Below are 23,185 nucleotides of genomic sequence, written 5' to 3' on the forward strand. Positions count from 1 at the left end.
AAAGGACAAGTCAAGTCTCTTGCTAAATAGATGGGCCTTTTGATGCTGGAGAAATCTGGCAGAAATACATCATCTCTTGGTCCACCCACACTCCATATTTGGGCCTTTGCTGCATAAATGATGTTATTAGCCTCTTGCTTCTCTCCTAATCTACTTTATTCATCTGCCCTTAGAGAGTTCTTAGGTTTACTCTGGAGGGAGGTTAGAGAGTGAAGCTTAAGGGGTAACCTGGTTACACCTAAAAACAGAGCAAGAGGCTGGAATGATCTTAGTCCAAGACGAATAGGCAGGAAGAGTGACTACTCAAAAAGTAGTTCATGAGGGCAGTCTCTCTACTCTGGGCTATGGGGATAGCTTTCTGCTTTCGATGCAGGCAACACACATTGATGGGAACAACTTGCCAGTGCTCCTACTTCCTTATGGAAATGGTGACCATTGTATATCTCCACTGATCCTTAGTCAAGAGGCTTGAGGTACTGTAAAGGAAGAAAGGTGGGAGGAAGATGGAATTTCGGTTTTAAAGTGGGGGGAGGGTTAATCTGAGCCTCTTCTTATATGGAAATATGGCTTCTTAATACTCTCTGAAAATATATCCACAAATAATAAGACTATAGAATGTAGAAACTCTCCTAATTCTTAATCTGACTTCTAATTATACCATAAATGTTGGCAAAACAGAAAGTAAATCACAGAACTCCCCCCAGAATTTAATGTCAATTGTGAGGAGTGGGGAGAATTCAATCAGTCAGCAAGTCTACCAGACACTATCCTAAGCACTGGTTAAAAACAACACCAGCCCTCAGGCAGTGTAAATAGCTATAAACAAACAAAATGGACACCAGATAAGTTGGACATAATTGATGTTCTCAACGGCTGGCCAAAGTTATAGATTGAAAGATGTTGACTTTCTCATTTAAAAAATCTTGATATAAAGTATTAAAAATTATATGGGGTTGCAAATGTGTAATGTTTACTGAAGAGTGAATATTTTTAGTGACAGAGAAAAATAAAAGGAAGTAAGGTTTGACTTTTGATTTGCTTTTTCCAGTTCTATAAACTCTTGATAATAAATTATTTTGTCCTGAGAATGGATGCATTGTGCTTTTTAATTTAGCATAATCCATATGTTTTGAGCCTTCTACCAGGAAGCGAGAGGCAGCCTGGTCAGAAAACCTGGGTTTAAGTCCCATTTTGGATTTATACTGTCTGTGTGATCCTGGATAAATAACTTAACCTCTCAGGGCCCTAGGACTCTCTAAGACTGTAAGTTACAAAGAAAATGCTGACTTGCATTGGTAGAGAGAGTATCCTCACATGGGAATGTTGTATACCAATGAAACTACTGATTCATTTTCCATCTCTATCCCTACCAGATCAGGAGATAAGACTATACGAGAATTAAGTGGCGGCAATGTCATCTTGGTCTAGTGCCTTGGTGACAATCCATTAAAATACTCAGGTTCAAGAAATTGTTTATGTGTTTGCAGGAGCATGTTCACAGAATTCCCTATTGTAAATATACCTTTTCAAGTGCTAAGCACACGGTCCTGCCACCAAGTTTAATAAATCAAATAGTCCTGTAATACTGTCTACTTGTATGACTTCATGTTTATGGATCCCAGTGGCCCCAAATATGCTGTTAATTACCCAGACACTTCAAATTAGCCTTCATTCCACCATGCTCAGGATCCTGAGACCAAGCTACAAAGTAAATTTTCCCTAGGCATTATGCTTAGTGACTATGAAGTTTTAAGTTTGCCAAAGAATGAGGTGATGAACACCGCCTGCTGTAATTAGTGTGCATGGTGAAATTTTTGCCTAGAAGCATATGATACAATTGGGAAATCTCAGTTTCACCAGCTGAATGTTGCCCTGAGCAAAGCTTAGGGGTTTGGGGAATGGGTTTTTTCCCCCCCTTTAGTAGTTAACTATTCACACAGCAGGTATTAAAATGCAATATTATTACATTAGGTCACACAGTTTATGAAAGATGATCTGTAAACCTCTCCTGTCAAAAAGAAAGCACTTTTAATAGCATTTGGAGAGGGTGGGTCGGTTGAGGAACAGCACATGGATTTTTCTTTTTTTTTAGCTCTCGTCTGATGCATTGGAAAGCTCCGGTGCTGGAGTCTGTTTTGACGAGATGTGATGAGAGGCTAGTGACCGGAGTGTTGGCAGAGCTCCATTTGGTGAGAGATCTTAAATTCCCTGAGATCTTTCCATTGCTCTTTCCACTGCCAGTAGCAGTCACAGTTTGGGGGCATCCAGCCAAAAATGGGGTCGTGTTTCACATTGGTAATCAAACTATAGCTCACTCAATAAATAAGCAAGTGGTTGAATCCTCTTCAGACAGGCATTGCTTTGTGATCTGGTCTCTCATCTCTTGTTTATCAAGGTTCAGTGCACCATCCTTGATGAAATTGAACTGATTGTATTCATTGACTCAAATCTAGAGACAACCTGGTAGCTATGTTTCTGTAGCAGGAACCAGAGGGCTGTGGGAGTAATTGAGAATGCTAAAGTTCATGTGAAGGTCATTTGTGCCTAATTCTTCAAGATATATTGGTAGTTTAAAGGATTTTTGGAAATTGATACATCTGGGCTTGTAGTCTCACCAGGTGATAGTGGAATCCTTTCACATATACCCGGAAATCATGACAGAGCATGTAGGAAAATATCTTCATGTTTCAGATTTTCCTGGCCATTTGACATAGGAAACAGCAAAGATCATGAGGGACAATATCTATTCACAGGTACTGTTATCGTCATCATCCTTGCTTATGCATGTCCATGATCATCACAGACATAAAAATACTACAGCACTGACCTCACCGGATTGCATTTAATATGGCCATCTCCATCATGATATCTGATTCACACAGTCCAGAAAAAGCCTGCAGAAGTATAATCTCAAGAAGTTAAATGTGAGACCTTCAGCTTTGTAGAATCTAACGCAATACTACTAAGGTTTCCTTCAGAAAGTACAACTCTTGCTGTGTGGCATATGCAGCAGAAATATATTCAATAGCTTCAAATAGATTTAGCCCTGTTACCATGCTCAGACTTTGGTATGTTTCAAATACCAACTCCACTGTTTACTACTGGTCTTAGGTAAATCACTTATACTTTTTGGTACTGAGATGCTCCTGAGAGGGTTGAACTAGATGGAAATCTAAGATCTCTACCATCACTAAATCTATGATTTTATAGTCCTAAGAATTGCCCTGGAAAAATTTTACTGACAAAGAGGTAGTATGAAGTCATATGAGATAATATCTGTAAAGTGCTTTGTAAATCCAAAGCACTATATCAATGTGAGCTGTCATTATTATTATTTCTTAGGAAGGTTTTGCTTTGTTCTTTTGCCTGTGCAGTATAAAAATTGGGCAATCATCCTATAATTCTGAATTTAAGCAATAATGTCAAAGATCTTCAAAAGATACTGTTTTAAAAGGATAAGGAAGTTATAGTAGCTTCCTATCCATCAAAGGACAATGTGGAACATCTTGGTATGTATATGTATGAATATATACCTGTGTGCACATATATACACATATGTACGTATATATGTTGAACTGTTTCATGATTTTCTGATGCAGCTTCTACCATCAGCTATGAGTAAGGGGTCAAAATTTGGGGGGTAACCATCTGAACTTTGTCAAGTAACATCCTTGTTTTTGTTTTGATTAGGTTGGTAGTCCTACATATTCTTGATCCCTTACTTCTGTCTTCTCATTCTTACTTACCTCTAGCCTGACCAGTTCTCTCAAACCATTTACCATTTCTATTCCTTCTAAGCCAAAACCATCATTACATTGGATGGATCAAAGGCCTTCTTTCCCCCTGTGATTAAGGAGCCAAGACTCAGAATTCAGTGTCTGCTGCCAATCCCTGACATATTTGAAAGAACATCTGGGTCTATTTCCTTGCCATTACTCCACTTGGAATTTTCTGTTCTGGATATTGGCAGTCTTGCCATTTGGGGGTTGGGGGCAATAGGAAATGGTCACATGGAGTGTGGAGCTAGCTCTTAATTTTAGTATGCTTTTTTAAAATTTGAAAGATGGTGATATCTCAAGGGAAGTTCTGCCGCAGAGTGAATTTAACATAAAATCATATACTGTAAACTTAGTGTTGGTATGACATGATACAGGAAGACTAGTGAAAGGAGTACTAATACTCCAACTGAGCTAAAGTTGGTGAGGAAAGTTAAGGAGTTTGGGTTTGAGGTTTTTTTAAAAGCTTATGTAAGGAAAAATTTTTTAAAAAATCAAATATATATAGAATCACTGTGTGTGGTAAACGTAATGATGATAACAAATGACAGAGAAAAGACAGAACTGCTCTTCAACATTTATTTTGATTCTGTTTTCTTTGCCAAAGAATCTGAAAGGGAGATAATACCCAAGGTAAGTAAGAAATCAGGAAATAGCACCTGGTTGCCTCCAGTGAGTTCAAGTCACCTTTCCTGGATGAACTGCATAGTAGGGTACTGAAAAACCAGGATATATGATTATGGAGCCTTTGTCCATCATCTCTGAAAGATTATAAAGAATAAAGGCATACTGCAGGATTGGAAAAGACCTGTGAGTCTGACTTTGCAAAATTTTAGATCGTATCATTAAAGAGTTGTGTAGGGAGCATCTAGAAAATGAAATGATGACTTCAAAGATCCACCATGGCTTCATCAAGAGCATATCCTAACAAGCTAACCTGATTTCCTCTTTTGATGGAGCAACTCTCCTGGCAGATCAGCAGAATACTACTGTAGATACAATTTACCTAAATTTCAGCAAAGCATTTGACAGATCAGATGCTATTCTTTTGCATGAACTGGATACAGATGATAGTACAATGAGACAACATTCTAGGACTGGTGGAGTTACCAGACCAAAAGAGATGTCATTCATGGTTTTGATGTCAGCTTGGAAAGGGATCTCCAGTGGCATGATCCAGGGATCTAGTCTTGGTCCCATGTTAATCAACATTTGGATCAATAAGTTGGATAAAAGCACAAAGATGAATGCCTATCAAATTTTTCGATAATCACAAGCTGGGAGGAATAGTTAACATGTACGAAAACCTAAGCTTCAAAAAGATCTTAACAGCTGAAACATTTAGCTAAATCTAATAAGATTAAATTTAATAGATATAAATGCAAAGTCTTATACTGAGGTCTAAAACAATTGTGCAAGTACAAGATGTGTGAAGTGTGGGGCTAGAAAATAATTCAGCTGAAGGGAGGGCGGAGCCAAGATAAAAGTGTGAAAGGAAGCAAATTTGTTGAGCTCACCTAGCACAGGTCTTTGACAACAACCTAGAAAATAAGCCAGACCAAATTTTGATTGGGAAAGCCAAGAGAATAATTCAGCTGAAAAAGATCTGGGGGGTCTGGGTAGACTAAAGTTTAATATGATTCAGCATTATAATTTGTAGCTAAAAAGAGCTCCAAAACTGTATTATGTTAAGCTACATTGAGAAAGGCACATTGTCTAGGACTAGTGATTTGTTACAGTCCCACTGTACTCTACTCTGGTCAGACCACATTTGGAGTGTTCTATTTAGCTCTAGGCAACACATTTTAGGAATGAAATTGATGAACAGGAGAATAGCCAAAATAGAGTAACCAGGATGATGAAAGGCTTCAAGATTACGCTATATGAGGATTGCTTAAAAGAATGGGCAATGTTTATCCTGGAGAAGAGAAGAACGTGATAGCTGTCAGGTATTCGGAGGACTGTCAAATGGAAGAGGGCACAGACATGTTCTGCTTGGCTATAAACAGCAAAACTTGGAGTGATGGATGGAAGCTTTTTTTTTTTTAAAGAAAGAAATGTTATACTTTCTGTAGGAAAAAATTCCATAACATTTAGCGATCAATCCCAAAGTGAGACGGTCTGCTGTGAAAGGTAGTAGGTTTCTCCTTGCTGGAGGTTTTCAAGTGAAGCCTAGTTGCCCACTTGATATGGGTATGAAGAGAATGTTCTCATTCAGGTATGGGTTGGAGAAGTTGGCTTCTGAGGTCCCTTCTAACTTTGAGGTTCTGTGACTCAGTGATGTGGCCAGGTGTCATATATGACCTTCATTTCAAGAGAATGGAGTTTCCTTGCTATAGACTGACAGCCATCTCACTAAGCCTGTTATTGAACTAAGGAACAAACTGAGATGAAAATGAATAAATAAATGAGGAAATGGATTTATTTTTCCTCCTCATTTCCAACTTCCCTCTCTTTCTTGTGTTTGGGGGTAAAACTAACTGATATTACACTTAATTTTCTTGGATAACTTTGCCCACTTTAGATAGTAGGGAGAATTTGGTAAGAATTTGCCAAAAATGTTTTACATCTTGCTTAAAAACAAGTTGATATTGATTCTGAAATGGATGATTTCTTTGCATTTGGTGAGAATTTTAGAATAGAGGAGGAGGATAAGGACATAAGGAATCCTAAGCAGAGGAGAGTCTTAATTTTCAGTCATTACTTTTTATTGGACTGATTTAAATAGTGAAACAATTCTAAGTGTGAACTCTGTGTCTCCCTATGTCCATATCAGTTGATTTCTCTTTGTCTTGCTGTTTCTCTGTCTCTCTCTTTCCCTCTCTGTCTCTGAATCTGTCTCTCTCTCTCTCTTTCATTTCCCTGAAAACAAAAATAAAACAAATTGGTATACTTCCATTGTAGGTACTGGAGTAACTGAAGTCAAAGAAGTCTTTATCTAGAAAGATGCCCATTCTGCATTTTCTTCTCCTTTCCCCAGTCTCCAGATGCAGAAATAATAGCCATAGGGTGATGGGATTGGTGATCCCAGACAAGGCTGTCATAACCATTCTGCTTTATGACCCTTTTTGATCTATGCACTCTCTTTTAATTCATGTGACTGTTGAACCATTTTGGTTAATAGGTGTTGATGCTGGTGATCTCACAGAGCTCTAACTATCCAGAACCCATTCTCTAGTGTGTAGAAATCCAATCACAGACATCTAAGAATAATGCCCAGCACACCAAGAAGGATTAGAAAATAATAGAGTGTGTCTTAGAAAAGCTTTTACAGCTCCTAAATAAACTCTGGGTTGCTTTCGTGTGTGGAAAAAAAAAAAGCTCAGCCCTAGAAAAACACTACAATATATATGACTAATTGACATTGTGAGTTTTAAACAGCTTCTTTTTCAATCCTGTGGAGTGTTGGAACAGACCCACAGTGCCCTGTTTGTGTAGAAATCTTCTAGCTGGGTGTGGTGGGGAAGCCTTTTCTATGACTCATGCTGTAGGGAATTCCCTAATGATTTGGAATATTTTTACCCCTGGGCTTCTATGCAGTTTCCTGGAGCACTGAGAAATGCAATGAGGATTTGATAAGGCTGAAACACAAAGGCCCATTCAGGGCTGGCCATTTCCCTTTCCAGTGGGAGGCTATTTTGGATGGGATTGAATCCATCCCTCACCTCCTAATTCAGGTGCCTTGCAGAAGACAGCCCTAGGCTGTGATGGATCCACTTGGCAGACCTTGTCATCTTTCATCTGCTCTGAGAGAAATTTAATGGATCATAAGAGCCATAATTTCATTGTTGGTGACTTCAGGTGTTTCATGGGGAGAACTGAGTGTAAAATGGTTAATGGATGATGAGAAAGTGAGAAATTGGTAGAGATTCCTAAAAATTATGAGGCTGTTAGGATGGGCCATAGGGACTGGACTTGTGATTTCATTAGTATAGTTAACATCTGGGTAAGGAAAGTCCCTTTAGGTCAGCAGCTTAGAATCGTAGAGACTTGCCTAGAATACTCAGAGTTTAAGTGACTTGCCCAGAATAACACAGCAGGTATCAAAGGCAGGATTTGAACCCAGATTTTCCAATTGGCAACTTTTTTTTCTGTTTAGATTCTCTCCCTGCCATTTAAAAGTCTCAGAGGACACACCAGCAACCCAGTAAATAGTATATATCTTGCCCTTAAGGGATGGGAATAAATTTTGAGAAGAAAGAAGAATCACATGCTTTCCCTCCAAAGATAGGACTGCAAAATGGTCCTAGCTATACTAATGGCCAAATTATTTTCTCTGAATTCACTCCACTGTGCAAAGTCGAAGCCAGTGTCTGAAATGGCTTTCCATGTCACCCAAGGAAAAAAAAAATTATCAGATTGATTGGGGGAAGGCCCCAAGAACTGGCCCTTCAAAGCTTCACATATATTTTGGTGGGTCCAGAGAGCAAAACTTTTAACGGGAATGCCTGAAATGTGTCTGCTTCAGCTTTGTGTTATGTCTGTAATTTGAATTATTTGCATTTTGGAAAGGTATAAATTGCTCTGGTGTACTTTTGTTGGTGCCCGTCCAGGCAGGGAGTTGCCTTGGGCCCTAAACCAGCCAGGCCAATGCAGATGTGGCAAGCTTACAATGGAAACTTTTGTGGTTTATCAGGCCTCACTTCTTAGGCACATTCTGACAACAAGAAAGGTATCCCACATGCTCATTGCATTGGGAGAAAATTCTTTTCTCCTCCATAGGCAAATTTCCTTACCAGTTAGGCCCCCACAAATTGTTCCTATCCCAATTTTTTTTTTCTTTTAAATTGTATAAACCTGCAAAACATGTTTACTGTAAGAGGTTGACGTAGTGGTCTAAGGTTTCCCTCCTGGAGTAGGTCCCAGTTCGTGGGCGTTGAGATTTCCCTCTTGGTTCACCAGACGTAACATGAGGAATTGTCTACTTTTTTTTTTGTCTTTGCTTCATAACAGCTTCTCCTCCTTATGTTTTTGTTAAATGAAATGTCACTAACTCTTAATGAGTCCTCTATTCCCCTTCTCTCCCTCTGACACTCACTCCCCCTTAATCCCTTCTGCCCCCCCTTTTTAACAGCAAAGGTCTGGACATTCTCAAGAGAATTTCTTACTGAAACCCAAACTATGACTCTTAACTTCTAGTTGATAGGTAAAGACTAAACACTGGCCGGAATTTTTCCCTAACAGTTTAGATTATAACACCTAAAATGTTTTTTTGAGCAAACTTGTGCTTTGTCATAATAAAATTTCAAAAGCTTTTAGGTTAGTGCCAAAGAGAAGTAATAGAGGATTAGTTATGTAAAGAATAACTTAGATTTCTTAAAAAAAAAAAAAAGTAGGAGAGGAGGGGAAAATCAGCTTTGCAGGGCTCCAAGACAGAGTCCTAGATCATATCCTAGAGTCTAGACCATATAGTCTCTCTCTAAGATAGAAACTAGAAATTAAGCACAAGTCAATACAAAGTTCTAGCCACACTTTTTCAAAGCCGGGAAAGCATTCCTGATCACCACCAGGACATAATGGCTACAGTAAAAAAATACTCCATTGGCCAAAGTTCTCGAGCAGGCCAGAACTTTGGAAGTTTTGCAGAGCTGTCAAAATTCTGATGTCTTCAAGAGCAACTGTTTATTTTTAGTTTCACAGTATTTTTTCCTGTAGGAAAGTTGGGTCCTGCACCCAAAAGACAATGGTCTATTTTTTTTTTATTATTCATTGATTTAGTGGATTCATCTGATGAATGAATTGTGTACTGGAATCTGGTAGCCCTGGGAAGTTTGTGTAATTCTGGCATGTTTGAAACATAATGTTGGAGGGTTCTGGGCATTGGTATAGCTAATATATTTTCTTCAATCAATAACTTCTGAAGGCATTTCTCTGATTTTATTTTGCTTTGTAGCTTGAAAAAGGTATATCTTTTCTCCTTTTAAAATAAAACACGAAGAGAAATGTAGGCTACATGTACATGTTCCAGCATTTCAGCGATTCATGATTTCATCTATGTGGATATTCACTGAATGTAGATTTCAGTTGCTCCATACATTAGTAGGTGGATTAATAAATTGTGATTACTTAATTTTTTTTTAGGATATCTTTTCATTTTAGGTAGAGATAAAAGACTGAAGGGGTAGGAGGTAGAGGTAAATTTCCCTTGTAAGTAATCAACACCATAATTTTACCTGTCACTTTACGAATAATTACTTCATGCCATTCTCATAACAGCCTACCTTCCAGAGAGATGCTTCTGTATACAAAGACTATTGTTTGCAGGCATTCAGAATGCATTAGACACTCCTAAAAGTGACACCTCTGTGTTGGGCATGGTAGGCAATAAAGAACAAAAAGTTCATTCGTATGCACCTTGAACCATTATTTTTTTTTTAAAGAAAATCTACCACACAAACACAACCTGGGTTGAAGTTTAAATGAACTTGTATTTGTACTTGTATGTCCGAATATGGCAATAAGTATACAGAAAAACGCCACAAGTGTCATTTTGCCATTTGTTTCAATGGCATCTCTGGTAAAACAGCAGAGCTCATAACACCTCAAATGTTCTCTTCCTGCTGCTGGACAGAGACACAATTAGCTTTGGGGCCAGCCTGCATTTTCCCCATGTTTCTCATTTCTCTTCTGATAGATTGATATGGATTTAGAAATTCTGTCATTGCCCAGTTTCAGTTGCAGTAAGGTAGACACATTAACTAAATCTAAGTCCAAATGGCTTACATCTAAAGTTCATCAGTTGTGTGGCCAGTAACATGCTTATTGTTATAAGGGAATCCAGTTTGTGAGGACTATGGGCTCTACCATGATGAATATACCTAGGTTAAGTTGAGAACTGATGTCTAAGAACCTATGTTCTATCATTAAGCCTTGTGTCCACATTCAATGTCAGGGCAGCTGCAAGCTACCCACTTCATTGACATCGATAACGTCTTAGATAACTATCATGGAACATCATGTATTATAGTCATCTGTGTCAGATACTAAGCTTCGTAAAGGCAGGAACCATGCCTTATCTAAATTGTGTATTCTCCTATATCCAACATAGTGCTTTCTATACAATAGAACCTTACTAATGTTTGTTGTTCAATCTAGAAAAAGGTCATCCAGGAATCAGGAAAAGTTTTGGTGCCTCAATACAGTTATTTTTTTTTCCTACCACCAAATCCTAATGTTGCCTGCATAATGATAATACTAGTTGTCATTTATATTGGTCTAAGGGTAAGAGAAGAGAATGGGGGAGGATAGAATGGAGGTCAAAAGAAATGTGTAAATAAAGGAATAGATTTATTTCTGTCTTTTCCTTTTAGATGGTCACCATGTGTGGGAAATGGAAGCAAAAACTGACAAAGAAATGTGCAAGCCAGTAAGTATTCCTTAAATGTGACGCCATTAAAAAAGATACATGCTCTTACATGTTTCTATAGCATCCAGCTAGAATAGGATTAGAGTTTCTTTAACTTTGGCATATAGTTTCTTTGGTAAAAATAGAACAACTAATAAAAATAATAGATAGGGCATGAACAAGTTGTGAAAATGATTGTAAAACACTCTGTGAAACAAGTGCTAAAATGAAGCTAAATAATGTGAAGAATAGTGATGGTAACAGTAGCCACATGGACCAGGACACATGAGTCTGTCTTCCTGGAAATACTTTGTAAAATGGTTTGGGCACAAAATGGATGTCACTAGAAAACATATGGGATGGCTAGGTGGCACAGTAGATAAGGTGCCTGGAGTCAGGAAGACTTATTTTCCTGAGTCCAAATCTGGCCTCAGACATTTACTAGCTTGTGTGACCCTGGGCAAGCCACTTAACCCTGTTTACCTCAGTTTCCTCATCTGTAAAATGAGCTGAAGAAGGAAATAGCAAACCATTCTGGTATCTTTGCCAAGAAAAACCCAAGTGGGGTCACAAAGAGTCAGACACGATTGAATAACAATAGAAAACATATATATATTTTAATTCTCAAAACCTGAAGCTCTTGGCATGTATTTCCCATCCTTTCACGTGGATGCATGTGTATTTTTCTGCTTTCTCTATCACAGTCACTTCAATGCCAACCAAAGAGAATAAGAAATGGGGCATTCCCCAATATGAGTACTGCTGCTCTCCCCAAGTCCCCTGGGAAACAATACTTGTTTCCAGACTCTCAAAATTGACCTGCTCTTCAGTAGAGCATATCCCCCATCCCATAGACAAGTAGGTTCTTAGACCAATATTTCAATGGCTTATTGTGAACCATCTACTACAGAGCACATGATGATTTTTTTATTAGTTACTTTTGTTTCAGATGTAAAATAGACACCACCTCAGATGTGGTCTTACTTGACAAATTTACTTATTGGTTTGCCTATAAATATGTGATTTTTTTTGATACATGTAGCTAAAAGGGACGGACAAATCTGCAACATATTTTATGGCTATCATTCTTCTTATTATTAATATTAGATTTCTCCTCCAGCTTTACTAACAACCATTTACCTGCAGAATTGTATGTCGGTTTTATTTTGTGTCTCTCAAAGCAGCCAGCTAAGTGCTGGGCACTTAGTGAGTATTTAATAAATGCTTATTCATTGATTGATTGCCTCTGGTGGTTAATGATTTATTTTGGATGATCAGTAACGTATGTTGGTTTTTTCTGTTCCTCCACTGGAAAAACGAAGTTGATTTGAAGTGTATATGGTTGATAAGTTTTTGTTCACTAATTAGCAATGCTAATTTACTCTCTCACTTTCATTTCTCATTCCTCACATCAAAATTAGTGCATAGTAGTCTTACAACTTTACCTCCTTACTGGTATTGCCTCTCTCTAATACTAACGCAGATTTTCCCAGAAATATACCAGCTGCTAGAAAGTGATGAAGCACACTGAGCAGTGTTTCATTGCTATTTTTTTGCATAATTGCCTCAAACTTTGCTTCATTTTATCTCAGGGATACCTTGGCCACAGCATCATTTTTCAATGTTTCCCTAGGCTCAAAATGCCAGTTACCTTCGTAACTATACTGAAAATAGGGCTGGATTTAGAGTCAGAGGAGATAATTCAGATCCCAGTTCTGTCACCCATTGCCATTGTTGACCTTGGGCAAATCCCTTAAGTTCTTCGAGGTTCAGCTTCTTCATGTACAAAATGCAGGGGTTGGCCTTTAAGGTCTCTTCTGGCTCTAATGCTATGAACCTGTGATCTTTTGCATATTGGGACCAGTCCCTGACTTTACTCACAGTAGTGATGTAAACTTACTTTCCCCCTTCCTTTCATATATTATTCATCTCTTTGCTAGCCTTCTTATATAATTACAGCTGTTGTCAACTTATTCTTTATAATTATGGACAAGCCACCATGACAGTAAATGTGGAACTAATATTCCTCTTATCCGTTGTTCTGAATCATTTGTATTGAGTTCTATCTGGCCTTGGTCTGAATGGAGTAGATTTCTAGAGTAGCCTTAGGGAACTTTTGGGGATGACATTGTTGTTTAGTTATTTTTTCCAGTCGTGCCTAACTCTTTGTGCCTCCATTTGGGCTTTGCTTGGCAAAGATACTGGAATGATTTGCAATTTTCTTCTCCAGCTCACTTTACAGATGAGGAAACTGAGGTAAACAGGGTTAAGTGACTTGCCCAGGGTCACACAGCTACTAAGTTTTTGAGACCAGATTTTAACTCAGGAAGATGAGTCTTCCTGCCTCCACCTACCTTCCCCAGGGGGTTGACATTAGGCAATCTCCAATGGCAGATGCCTCAGTAAAGGAATAGTGACATCCATCCAAAGGGTCAGTAACTACTGGAAGACCAGTGGTCATTTGCTGGCCATGCACATAGCAAGGGAATTTGGTAGTAAGCAAAGGAAGCCGTAAGCATAGAGAATCAGACTCTCTTTTGTGTAGCTCATTAGCTCTTTGTGCACGTGAAGTTGGACTATGGAAGATGGTGGGAGCTGGCCATCTTCTTTTCCACTGGGAGCTCTTGTTTACTGTGCTTCACTTGCTTATAGGAACTTGACTGTAAATTTCACGCATGATGTTCCTTCAGCTGGGATACAGAAAGATTAAACATTCTATGTATGTGTTCCCACATCACTCCATCTCTCTGTTCCACCAAGTCATTTCTACCATCTCTGCTTCTTCTATGCTCATCAGAAATGTTTGATTTTTAATACAGGCATGTTAAATAAATCATTTTGTGCTGCAAATAAGCACAACTTCCTTCTCCCAATTTAAGTAGTCTGTACATTCTGATTTTCATGTATAAGTTATTTTTTTAAAAGCCAAGGTGAATGTGTATCTCCATTGTTTCTGAAGATACTTTCTCTGTTTTTTCTATGAATGTAAATCTTCTTCCTTTTTTAATCTTAACTTCATTTTCCCTCTCATATGTTAAAAAATGAATGTGATGTAATGGATAATGGTAAATAGTATTTATGTAGGGCTTTAAGGTTTGCAAAGTGCTTTATATATGTTAACTCATTCGATCCTCACAACAATCATGGGAGGAAGGTGCTATTATTATCCTCACTTTACAGATGAAGAAACTAAGGTAGAGAGTTTGCTTGGTGATTTGCTCAGGATTACACAACTAGTAAGTATTTGAATAAAGATTTGAAGTCAGATCTTCCTGACTCTAGGCCTAGAATTTATCTTTTGCACCACTCAAATATCAGCTAAGAGTATTAGAGTCAGGAAGACTGGAGGGGTGGAAATTCCAACTCTGACTCTTGTTAGCAATGACTATGGACAAAGTCACTCAATCTCTCTGAGCCTCATAGGTGGGGAAGTCTGAAAGTAGTAGGAATGTATAGCTAGTAAAAACAGTTTTAACTTGGTACCATATACTATAGTGTAGTAGAAAGAGCACAATATTAGAAGAATATTGACCTGGGTTCAAATCCTCACACTGCCATTTACTATATGAACTTGGGGAGTTGCCTTGGATCTTTGATTTCTCATTTGCAAAGAAAGGGGGCCTGTTAAGCCTCTGACATGCTATGATGCTTATATGTTCCTTAAAGTATATGTCCTCTGACCTGTGTGACCCTGGGCAAGTCACTTAACCCCAATTGCCTAAAAAAAAGAAAAGAAAAAATATATATCCTCTGTACAATTTGACAAAGGTTTCCCATCTTATCTTTGATAAAAGGAGCAAAATATTCAAGATATGTATCTATTAAGAACTCCCTTAAGCCCAAACAATTTAACAAAAGAAGTGAGTAGAAGTATTTTTCTCAAATCTTCCTCTCCTATTTCTTATTAAAAATTAATCATATGATGTGACATCAAAGATGCTTTGTAGAGGCAGCTGAGTGGTACAGACAATGGGATGCTTGATGTAAAATCAGGAAGACGTGTGTTCAGATCCTACCATAGATACTACCTTTGTGGCCCTGGGTTGTGGCCCTGTGGCTCTAACCACTTTTCAACCTCAGTTTCTTCATTTGTAAACTGGGGTTAATAATAGTACCTACCCCCTAGAATTGTACTGTAGATCAAATAAGATGGCACATGGAGTGCATTTTTCAGATGTTAAAGTAGGGGCCACCAGGTGGTGCAGTGGATAGAGCACCGGCCTTGGAATCAGGAGTTCCTGAGTTCAAGTTCAGCCTCAGACACTTGACTTATTAGCTGTGTGACCCTGGGCAAGTAACTTAACCCCAATTGCCAGACTTAAAAAAAAAGGACTCAATTCAAACGTTAAAGTAAAAATAAATGCTAGCTATTGTTATTATTACCGATAACCATTTATCTCACAGAAACCAAAAAGTACAGTGGAAAAAACAATGAACTTGGGATCCAGAATACTGGGGTTCACATGGTGACTCTGTCACTGAGGTTCAGAGTGATTTAAGTGATTTAAGAGGGGCATAACTGGGATTAGAAAGAACCCTACTCTCCTAATATCCAGGCCTTTAGTTTTTCTACTGCACCGTATCACCAGGTAATGTCATGTCTTTGCCATGGTATCTGTAGAAAGATGTATTAGATTTGTCTAAAAAGATAACCACAGGGGCAGCTGGGTGGAACAGTGGCCTTGGAGTCAGGAGGATCTGAGTTCAAATCTGGTCTCAGACACTTGACACTTACTAGCTGTGTGACCCTGGGCAAGTCACTTACCCCCATTGCCTAGCCAAAAATAAAAAGTTAACCATATTTGTAATCAGCCACTCTCCACATAATAGTTCAAGAACCTTTCTCTGTAATCTCTGAACCTTATTTGGCTCAGTGGGGAGAATAATATATATTATGTTTTGTTTTGTTTTTTCCAAATGACTCAAGTCCACAGTTTGATGGTTACCTCATTTATCCTGAGATAAATTTATCTATCTTGACTTTAAGTATAAGAGACATTCTTAATATGAATTTAGTCATACCCATTCATAACACTCCCAGGCAAACCCAGTTAAAGGAGCTTTGAATGTGTTGGAATATTTTTCTTATTGACCAACACTAACTTGAATATTAGAGATGGATAGTCTGGTAACCACAAACTCTCCTTCAGAAAAAACAAAAAGGCCCCAGGAGGCAATTTCCTTGGATTTTTCTTTGTCAGTCTTGTGGAAAAGTACTTTACAATGCTCCTGCCCAATATTTTCCACCGGTAAAATACACTATTGATTGTGTGGTTTTTTTCTTTTTGTTCACATTGGTCTAGGGACTGTAGATCTAGAATAAGTGAGATCATTCTGCATCCTCATGAGGTGTATGACTGGCCAAGTAATGGGTAGAGAACCTTGATGGGTGTCAGATATTCCCAAAGTTGTGGGGTTTTTATTGTTATTGTTGTTTTGTTTGCCTTTTTTAAAAAAAAAAAAAACCCACAGTGCTTAACACAGTGCCTGTCATATAATAAATGCTTAATTAATGCTTGTTGACTTAATATGTCCGGAAATTGGAGCATGGAGTTAATACTAATTTTCTGCTTGGCATTTTATCTCCAGCAAATTGTTAATTCCAGGTTAATTTCCCCCATATATTCTTGATCTTTTGCCTTCTCACTATTCACACTAAGATAACCTTTCACCTATTACTCAGAGAGTAATACAAACTAAGTTTCACTTAGCTTAAGCAAAATAGTGAGATGAATAAATATGCTGATATTGGGATGGAGGAGATGAAAATAAGAATTGAGGGATAGATTATCTACCATTTGGTAGTTAATAGTACATATAAAGAGATAATATTTGTAAAACCTTAGCACTGTGCCTGGCACGGAGGAGGTGCTTAATAAATGCTTATTCCCCAAGTCCCCTTTTCCCCCAAATTGGTGTAGACGTTTGATTTCAATGTGAGGAATTCTCTGGTGTGGAAACTTACTCCACCCATCCAGATCAGCAGCTCCTTTGAAATGTGTTGTCTTTGAGTGGTGCTTAGGGGCACTGAAACGTTAATGGACTTGCCCGTGATCACATAAAGTTAAAGGCAAGACTTGAATCCATAACTTCTCAACTCCAAGACTTGCACTCCATTCTGTTATTCTAACTTGCTTCCTCTCTATTTCCCTTCATTAACATCAGTAATTAGGTTGGTTTTATTCTTTTAAAGAAGATCTACACAGGAATTTGAAAGGGTCATGTGTAGATATATTCTAATTATTATTTTTTTGTAAGATGCTGATCGATGCCTTTCCTTGTGTATCATTCCCGTTTCAGAATTCACTGGTGGTTGAGATACCACCTTTTCGCAATCAGAGAATTACCAGTCCTGTTCAGGTCAATTTCTACGTCTGCAATGGAAAGAGAAAGAGAAGCCAGTACCAGCATTTCACCTACCTTCCTGCAAATGGTAACAATATATTTCTAACATTAAGCACTGGAAATGAAAGATTTGGATGTTTTTTCTAAAAGATGTAGAAAAAATGGAACACTTCATGAAGTTGGTGCAATACAATGTAACCTGTGCTGCACTGGGGAGTAAAAAACTATGTTTCAGCCTGCTTAGCAAGATTGTCTCCTCAATTTCTTCTGAAACGCAGAGGAAAATGTATTTTCCCTTTTAAAAAAAATTGTTGGGTGTTACCTGGAGGGAAGATTGCTGATGTCTCTCTCTCTATGGTGGCCTACAAATACACAGCAGCCACCCCTACTCAACTGCCTGCTCAGCACGAATTTTCTATGCCCTTCACCAGTAGTAATACTACTGTGTTTATGAAATTGTGTAGATCTTTAAGGTGGAAAAGAAAATACTTATAATTCCTTTGTAAATGCCTTTAGAAATAAACACTTGCTATAATGTCTTAAGGTCAACACCTTATTTGGTCACTTTACTTCAATGGTGATTTTATGCTCATGCTAATACTCCATCTTAGACCCAGTCATTGGGTATTTAATGTCACTGTAATGGGTAGATTTTCAGATGAGAGAACTTTTTGTGTAATCAAAACATGCCCTTTCATTGTTGATTGCCTGTTTTAAAAGATGGTAGATAGCCCTTCTGGGCTCCCATAATAGCAATTAACCTTATGAACTTTTCAGGGTATGTATTTTAAGAGAATACCAATTTCTTTGACTCTTAATGACCCAGGAAGTGGCAAAGAAAGGGAAATCACAAAAAATGTATATTCCCAAACCTGTACCTATTTGTGACCACTTATACCAAGGCCCCCGTCAGCAGAAATGAATCATGTTGATTGTGGTAAGCCTGGCATCCAGCCAGTGGGATCAAAATTTCAGTTAAGATCCTGTATTTCACAAGGGCAATTTATACTTGTATAGCCCCAGTTATTTAAAATCTCAACTTCTTGTATCTTTATGTTCCACAAAATTTGATTGTTATCATTTAAAAAAGAACTCATTGTAAAAGCAGTCAGATCTCTTAGGGAAAACTCAAGAATACTGCAATGGCATCTTAGTGCTTTGAATGTTAAATGGTATTTAAAGTGTTCTAGCTAAGAGGAAACCCCTAACATCTCTATGTTGATTGAACAGTTAGGGCTAAGTGTTTTATCAGACAAACATCAGTGAAATCTTCTGTGATTAGATTGATGTGCTTTGGCTGCAGAAATATCACCAAGACAGTGTTTTGAAAATAGAAGAAAGGATGCATGTGACTGTCAGCATGTTGACATTTAAAAGATTTCCGTGGTTTAATTTGTTCCCATGTATTATAGTCCTTTTAGGATTTATGTGACAGGGGGTTCACTCATAATTTACAGATGAGTTAGACATTCTTGGAGTAAGGTACAGCATATCTATGTAAAAATGAAAGTGCTCTGTTTTTCAATAGCTTTACTGGATTTGTCCTTATCAAACATCAAGTGTGTTAGACACAAAATGAAACATTGAAAAATAGAACTGAGGACTCATAAGAAGAAATTGTATTTGGAAAATGGAACTAGAATGGAAACCATTTTTATTTTTATACCCCCAAGTTGGGAGCACATTTCTGTGGCCTTAGGTTACACTAGGATGTCAGTAGGCTTTCAGACTTTAGACTTGTGTTCAGTGGATGTAGTGCAGAAACAATGGAGTGACTTCCATAACTCTGTGTGTGTGTGTGTGTGTGTGTGTGTGTGTGTGTGTGTGTGTGATGGAGTGACCAAAAAGTTATATTGTTAGACCTAGTGAAAGTAGAAGCCTTGGAGTACTTGATTTCAGAACCTCAGCCATCATCATAACATTCTCTGGGCTCTGAGTTGAGAATTCTGATCTCAAGAGACTCAAATGTGGAGTAGGGTCATTCAAATTGGGTCAGCTTAGGCTATAATGTTAATTATGAAACAATTATTATCCTGCTTGTAGGGTATACTTGGTTTTCTCTTTTTAAACAGAATTGTTGATAACAATGCCAACATTTCCCCTTCCAATTTTTTGCTAGGTTTGCCTACCTCAGTTTATTTATATGTGCTTTATATTTAACCATAAACTTAAATATCTGTCAATGACAAAAGCTGAAACATAGCTTGCTAATTTTAATGTGTTTGTTAAGTGCACTTGATGAGTTAGGTTTGGTAAATCAATCCTAACATCATAAAGTGTGGAGTTAAAATGTATTTAAAGTATAATCCCTTAATGCTCTACTTTTTAAGTGGCTTATATAGAGAAGCATGTAAAATTTAGATAATCTGAGTAGATCAGAATCCTCTGAGGTTTTCCTTTAAAGTAGGTATAACTAGGGATCCTGTTACTGCATTCTTCCTTTCTCCCTCCCTTTTTTCCTTCCTTCCTTCATTCCTTCCTTGGTTGGCAGTATCACTAGGCTGAGACAGTATCACTAGACCAAGAACTAGGGCAAGACAGTTAGTTGGTTAGCAGTATTCCCTATTTGTTATGACCCAACCCTCACCTATCCTCTGTTCAATAAAGAATATTGAAAAGAGAAAGAAAGGTTCCTTCAGAGAACATTATTTCTGAAAGGTGACTCACTCAATGTCACGACCAATCTATGTCATTGATATGTTGAGAACTGTTTAATGCTAAAACCTTTACACTGCCCAGGTAGGGACTTTCACTGCCCTTGGCTAAATGCAACCTTCTTAGAGTTTCACAACATCGTGGAATGAAAGTATGGAAAGTGTTTTGTTTGCTTATGAAAATGGTGAGTAGGGCCCACATCTCTGTCATCAGCCTCCTCCACTTCCTGTCTTAGCTCTAAAATTATCTTCTTACTGCTTGGCAGCAGATAAACACAATCAGCAATTTGCCCACGATGACATTTAGCTGCCACACCTCATTTTCATCCCCCATGTCTTGTGCTGGCAGCTCACTTTCTACATTAAAATGTTACATTGGTCAGATTGAAGGAAAACAACCAAACAGAGATGCAAAATCCTACTGGACTTATGGCATGGCTTTTGGCTTTGGTTGGTGGATCTTTGGGTGGACTGGCTGTTAAAGCCACATGGATTCTTCCACTGGAGGATGGTAAAATGTTTAACTCGGGCACACTTGCCTATTGAATGTACGTTGAAGAGTATATGCATTTCTGATTGAAATTTTTTTGCATTCAGCTTCCAGGGGAAAACAATCATAGTATAAGGTAGGAAAAAAAATCATGTATCATGACAGAAGATTTTTGCACACACGGAGAGCATGTGCATTATTTGATCAAGTTTTTTAAACTCTTCAGTTGTCATTGTTTTGCTTGAGAATACTAAAATACAGCCCCCTGAAAGGAAATTTTCTTTGCCACTTAGTTATAATTAGATGGATTAAGAGAAGCACTGATGGACGTCATAAAACAAAGATTCTTCCAGAAACATTAACAGTTCTGAGAAATTATTTTATTGCTTTTGAAACTTAGAATTAAAAATATAGAAGAGCTCTAATCTGTGGTGAGGTCTCAGAGGAGTCAAAGGTTTGGGTTTGGATGAGTGTCTAGACCAGCTTTTGAGCTGGGAATCTTGTGAGTTCATTCTTAGGACCTATCCACATCTACATTGTTCTTTTGAGTACTGGATAATTAATGAACTCCAAGGCTCATGATCCTAGGCTTCAACAACAAGCATTTGGAGAATCATATCAGACCATATTTGTCAGGCATTCATGAGTAGGAAAGTAGGCCCTTGAATGGACAAGTCATACTCAAAAGTGTCCTTCTAGCTAATTTGTAATAATGGAGTATGCCAAAAGCCTAAAAGACTTTAGGAGATCCAAAAGTAAAGGATGTAAAGGCAGAATGAGCATCATTCATCTTAAAAGGAGGAAAGAAAGTAGCTTCACTATCCTGCTTGATCAGTGACAAGTTCATTACAACATATTCACTTTTATACATGCAATTAAGAAAGAAACTTGCTCATTCTGCCATTTCCCTTTTGTCAAAGATGAGTATCAATTGTTAGGATAGTTAAACCAACATGTAAAAAAAATTTATCTTAAATGAGACGGTTTTAAGGGATGGGATTCTTGGTCTTTCTCTGAAGGTTAATTTTGACACACCAATAAAGATGATATCAAGAAAGGTACCATATGTCAGGAAGAAAGAAATGGTGCTGGTGCTCTCACACTTGTCCTCTTCTCTACCTCTCCCAAGATGAACTGTGAGAGAAACTGAACCTCTCCCAACATAAAAGGGACCTCACTGTGCTCAGATTATGCAGGTAGAAGGATATAATAGAAAGAAGAGTAGATCTAGATTCCTAGAAGACCTACGTTTGAGTAACTTTATTGCTTTTTATCTGTGTGAGGGCAAATCATTTCACCTTTTGGGCCTGTTTCCTCCTCCGTAAGATGAAGATGGTGGACTGCATGATTTGTAAGAACCTCTGTGATTCTTAATCCTCTGATTCTTAAAGGTCTTAGGAGCTCCATAACTGAAAACTGCATAGATGAGGAAACCAATATCTCCAAGATAACATCTCTGCCTTCCCCACTTCACATGGAATGTAAGTGCTTCATGGTCAGGGAATATTTCACATTTCCCCTAGGTTCTCCAGGTTCCCTAGAACCTGGTATGTGGTAGGTGCCTAATAAGTGCTTGTTGAATGGATGAATAAATGAATAGCTGACTTGCACATTCTAATTTGTAAATAATTAAAATACAAGGAGTGCATTATTACCTAGTCTTCTGAAGTTTTCACACCTGATTCCTTAGGACTTACACTCAGGTCCTTTTGAAGAGTTCAGGCATCTAACAGCTTGCAGACCCAAGAAATTCTCCTTTGGCCATGCTGTTCAGTGTAGCAATCAGTGACGCAGCTTCTAGTATAAACTAGCAACCATCAGTGCAGATGTTCTGAAGTGGTTTGTCAAAAAGAAACTGTCAAAAGAAATAATTGGAGTGTGTAGATGAAATTTTAAAACAGCACACTGAATGAGTACAGCACATGGAGCTCCAAGCACACGTTATTCTGCTTGTACCCTTTGACTCTTTCACAGCATCTTTGGGTTTCATCTTTTCCATTTTGCTTTTTGGTAGTTGCTTTTTTTTCCCCAAAAAAGTATTTTTCATGGACATCTTAATCCCAAGATAGTTAGAATCATCCAGACACTCTAAAAGCATAATACTGACTTTTAAATGTTTATTTACTTAGATTTTGTGTCAAAGAAGTAGGGTAATTTGATTCAACTGGACATGCTTGGGTAATGTTGCTTTTCCCACCTCTGGGTCTCAATCCCAACTTTTTTCAGATAGACATATGGCCATGGGGTGCTGGAGGTTGTGCACCCAGTGATTCTCCTGATGGATCCAACTTGCCTCTTTCCTTCCCCTACCTTCTTCTGCCCTGCCATTCAGTCCTTAGATACTTGAATATAATGAAGCATTCCCTTTTAGGCCAATGGCATCAGTACATGGAGAACAGCCTAACTCTGGGGAATGTTTCTTTTCCAGGTTGAAACATCTTTCCTTGAACTGAAATGGTTCACTTTTGTGCCATGTACTTTTATAACTGTTTTTTGGCAGCTCCATGGTTGCATCTTTGCCTTTGACATTTAGTACTGTAACTAAATCAGCCATGACTGTGCCTGAGTCCTGTTT

General features: G+C 38.1%; 1 protein-coding gene across 2 annotated transcripts in view; it reads left to right on the top strand.

The window, feature by feature from the left end:
- Window positions 1-23,185, top strand: part of NFATC1 (nuclear factor of activated T cells 1) — a 201,498-nt gene that overhangs the window by 114,816 nt on the left and 63,497 nt on the right. For both annotated transcript variants that reach the window (XM_027852466.1, XM_027852467.1), the window contains exons 7-9: window positions 11,087-11,142; window positions 17,422-17,554; window positions 22,002-22,091. In XM_027852466.1, the coding sequence (XP_027708267.1) occupies window positions 11,087-11,142; window positions 17,422-17,554; window positions 22,002-22,091 (279 nt within the window). The remainder of the gene's footprint in view (window positions 1-11,086; window positions 11,143-17,421; window positions 17,555-22,001; window positions 22,092-23,185) is intronic.

Source organism: Vombatus ursinus, unplaced genomic scaffold (assembly GCF_900497805.2).
Source record: "Vombatus ursinus unplaced genomic scaffold, bare-nosed wombat genome assembly UNPS02009573.1, whole genome shotgun sequence".
In the NCBI taxonomy this organism is placed as follows: domain Eukaryota; kingdom Metazoa; phylum Chordata; class Mammalia; order Diprotodontia; family Vombatidae; genus Vombatus; species Vombatus ursinus.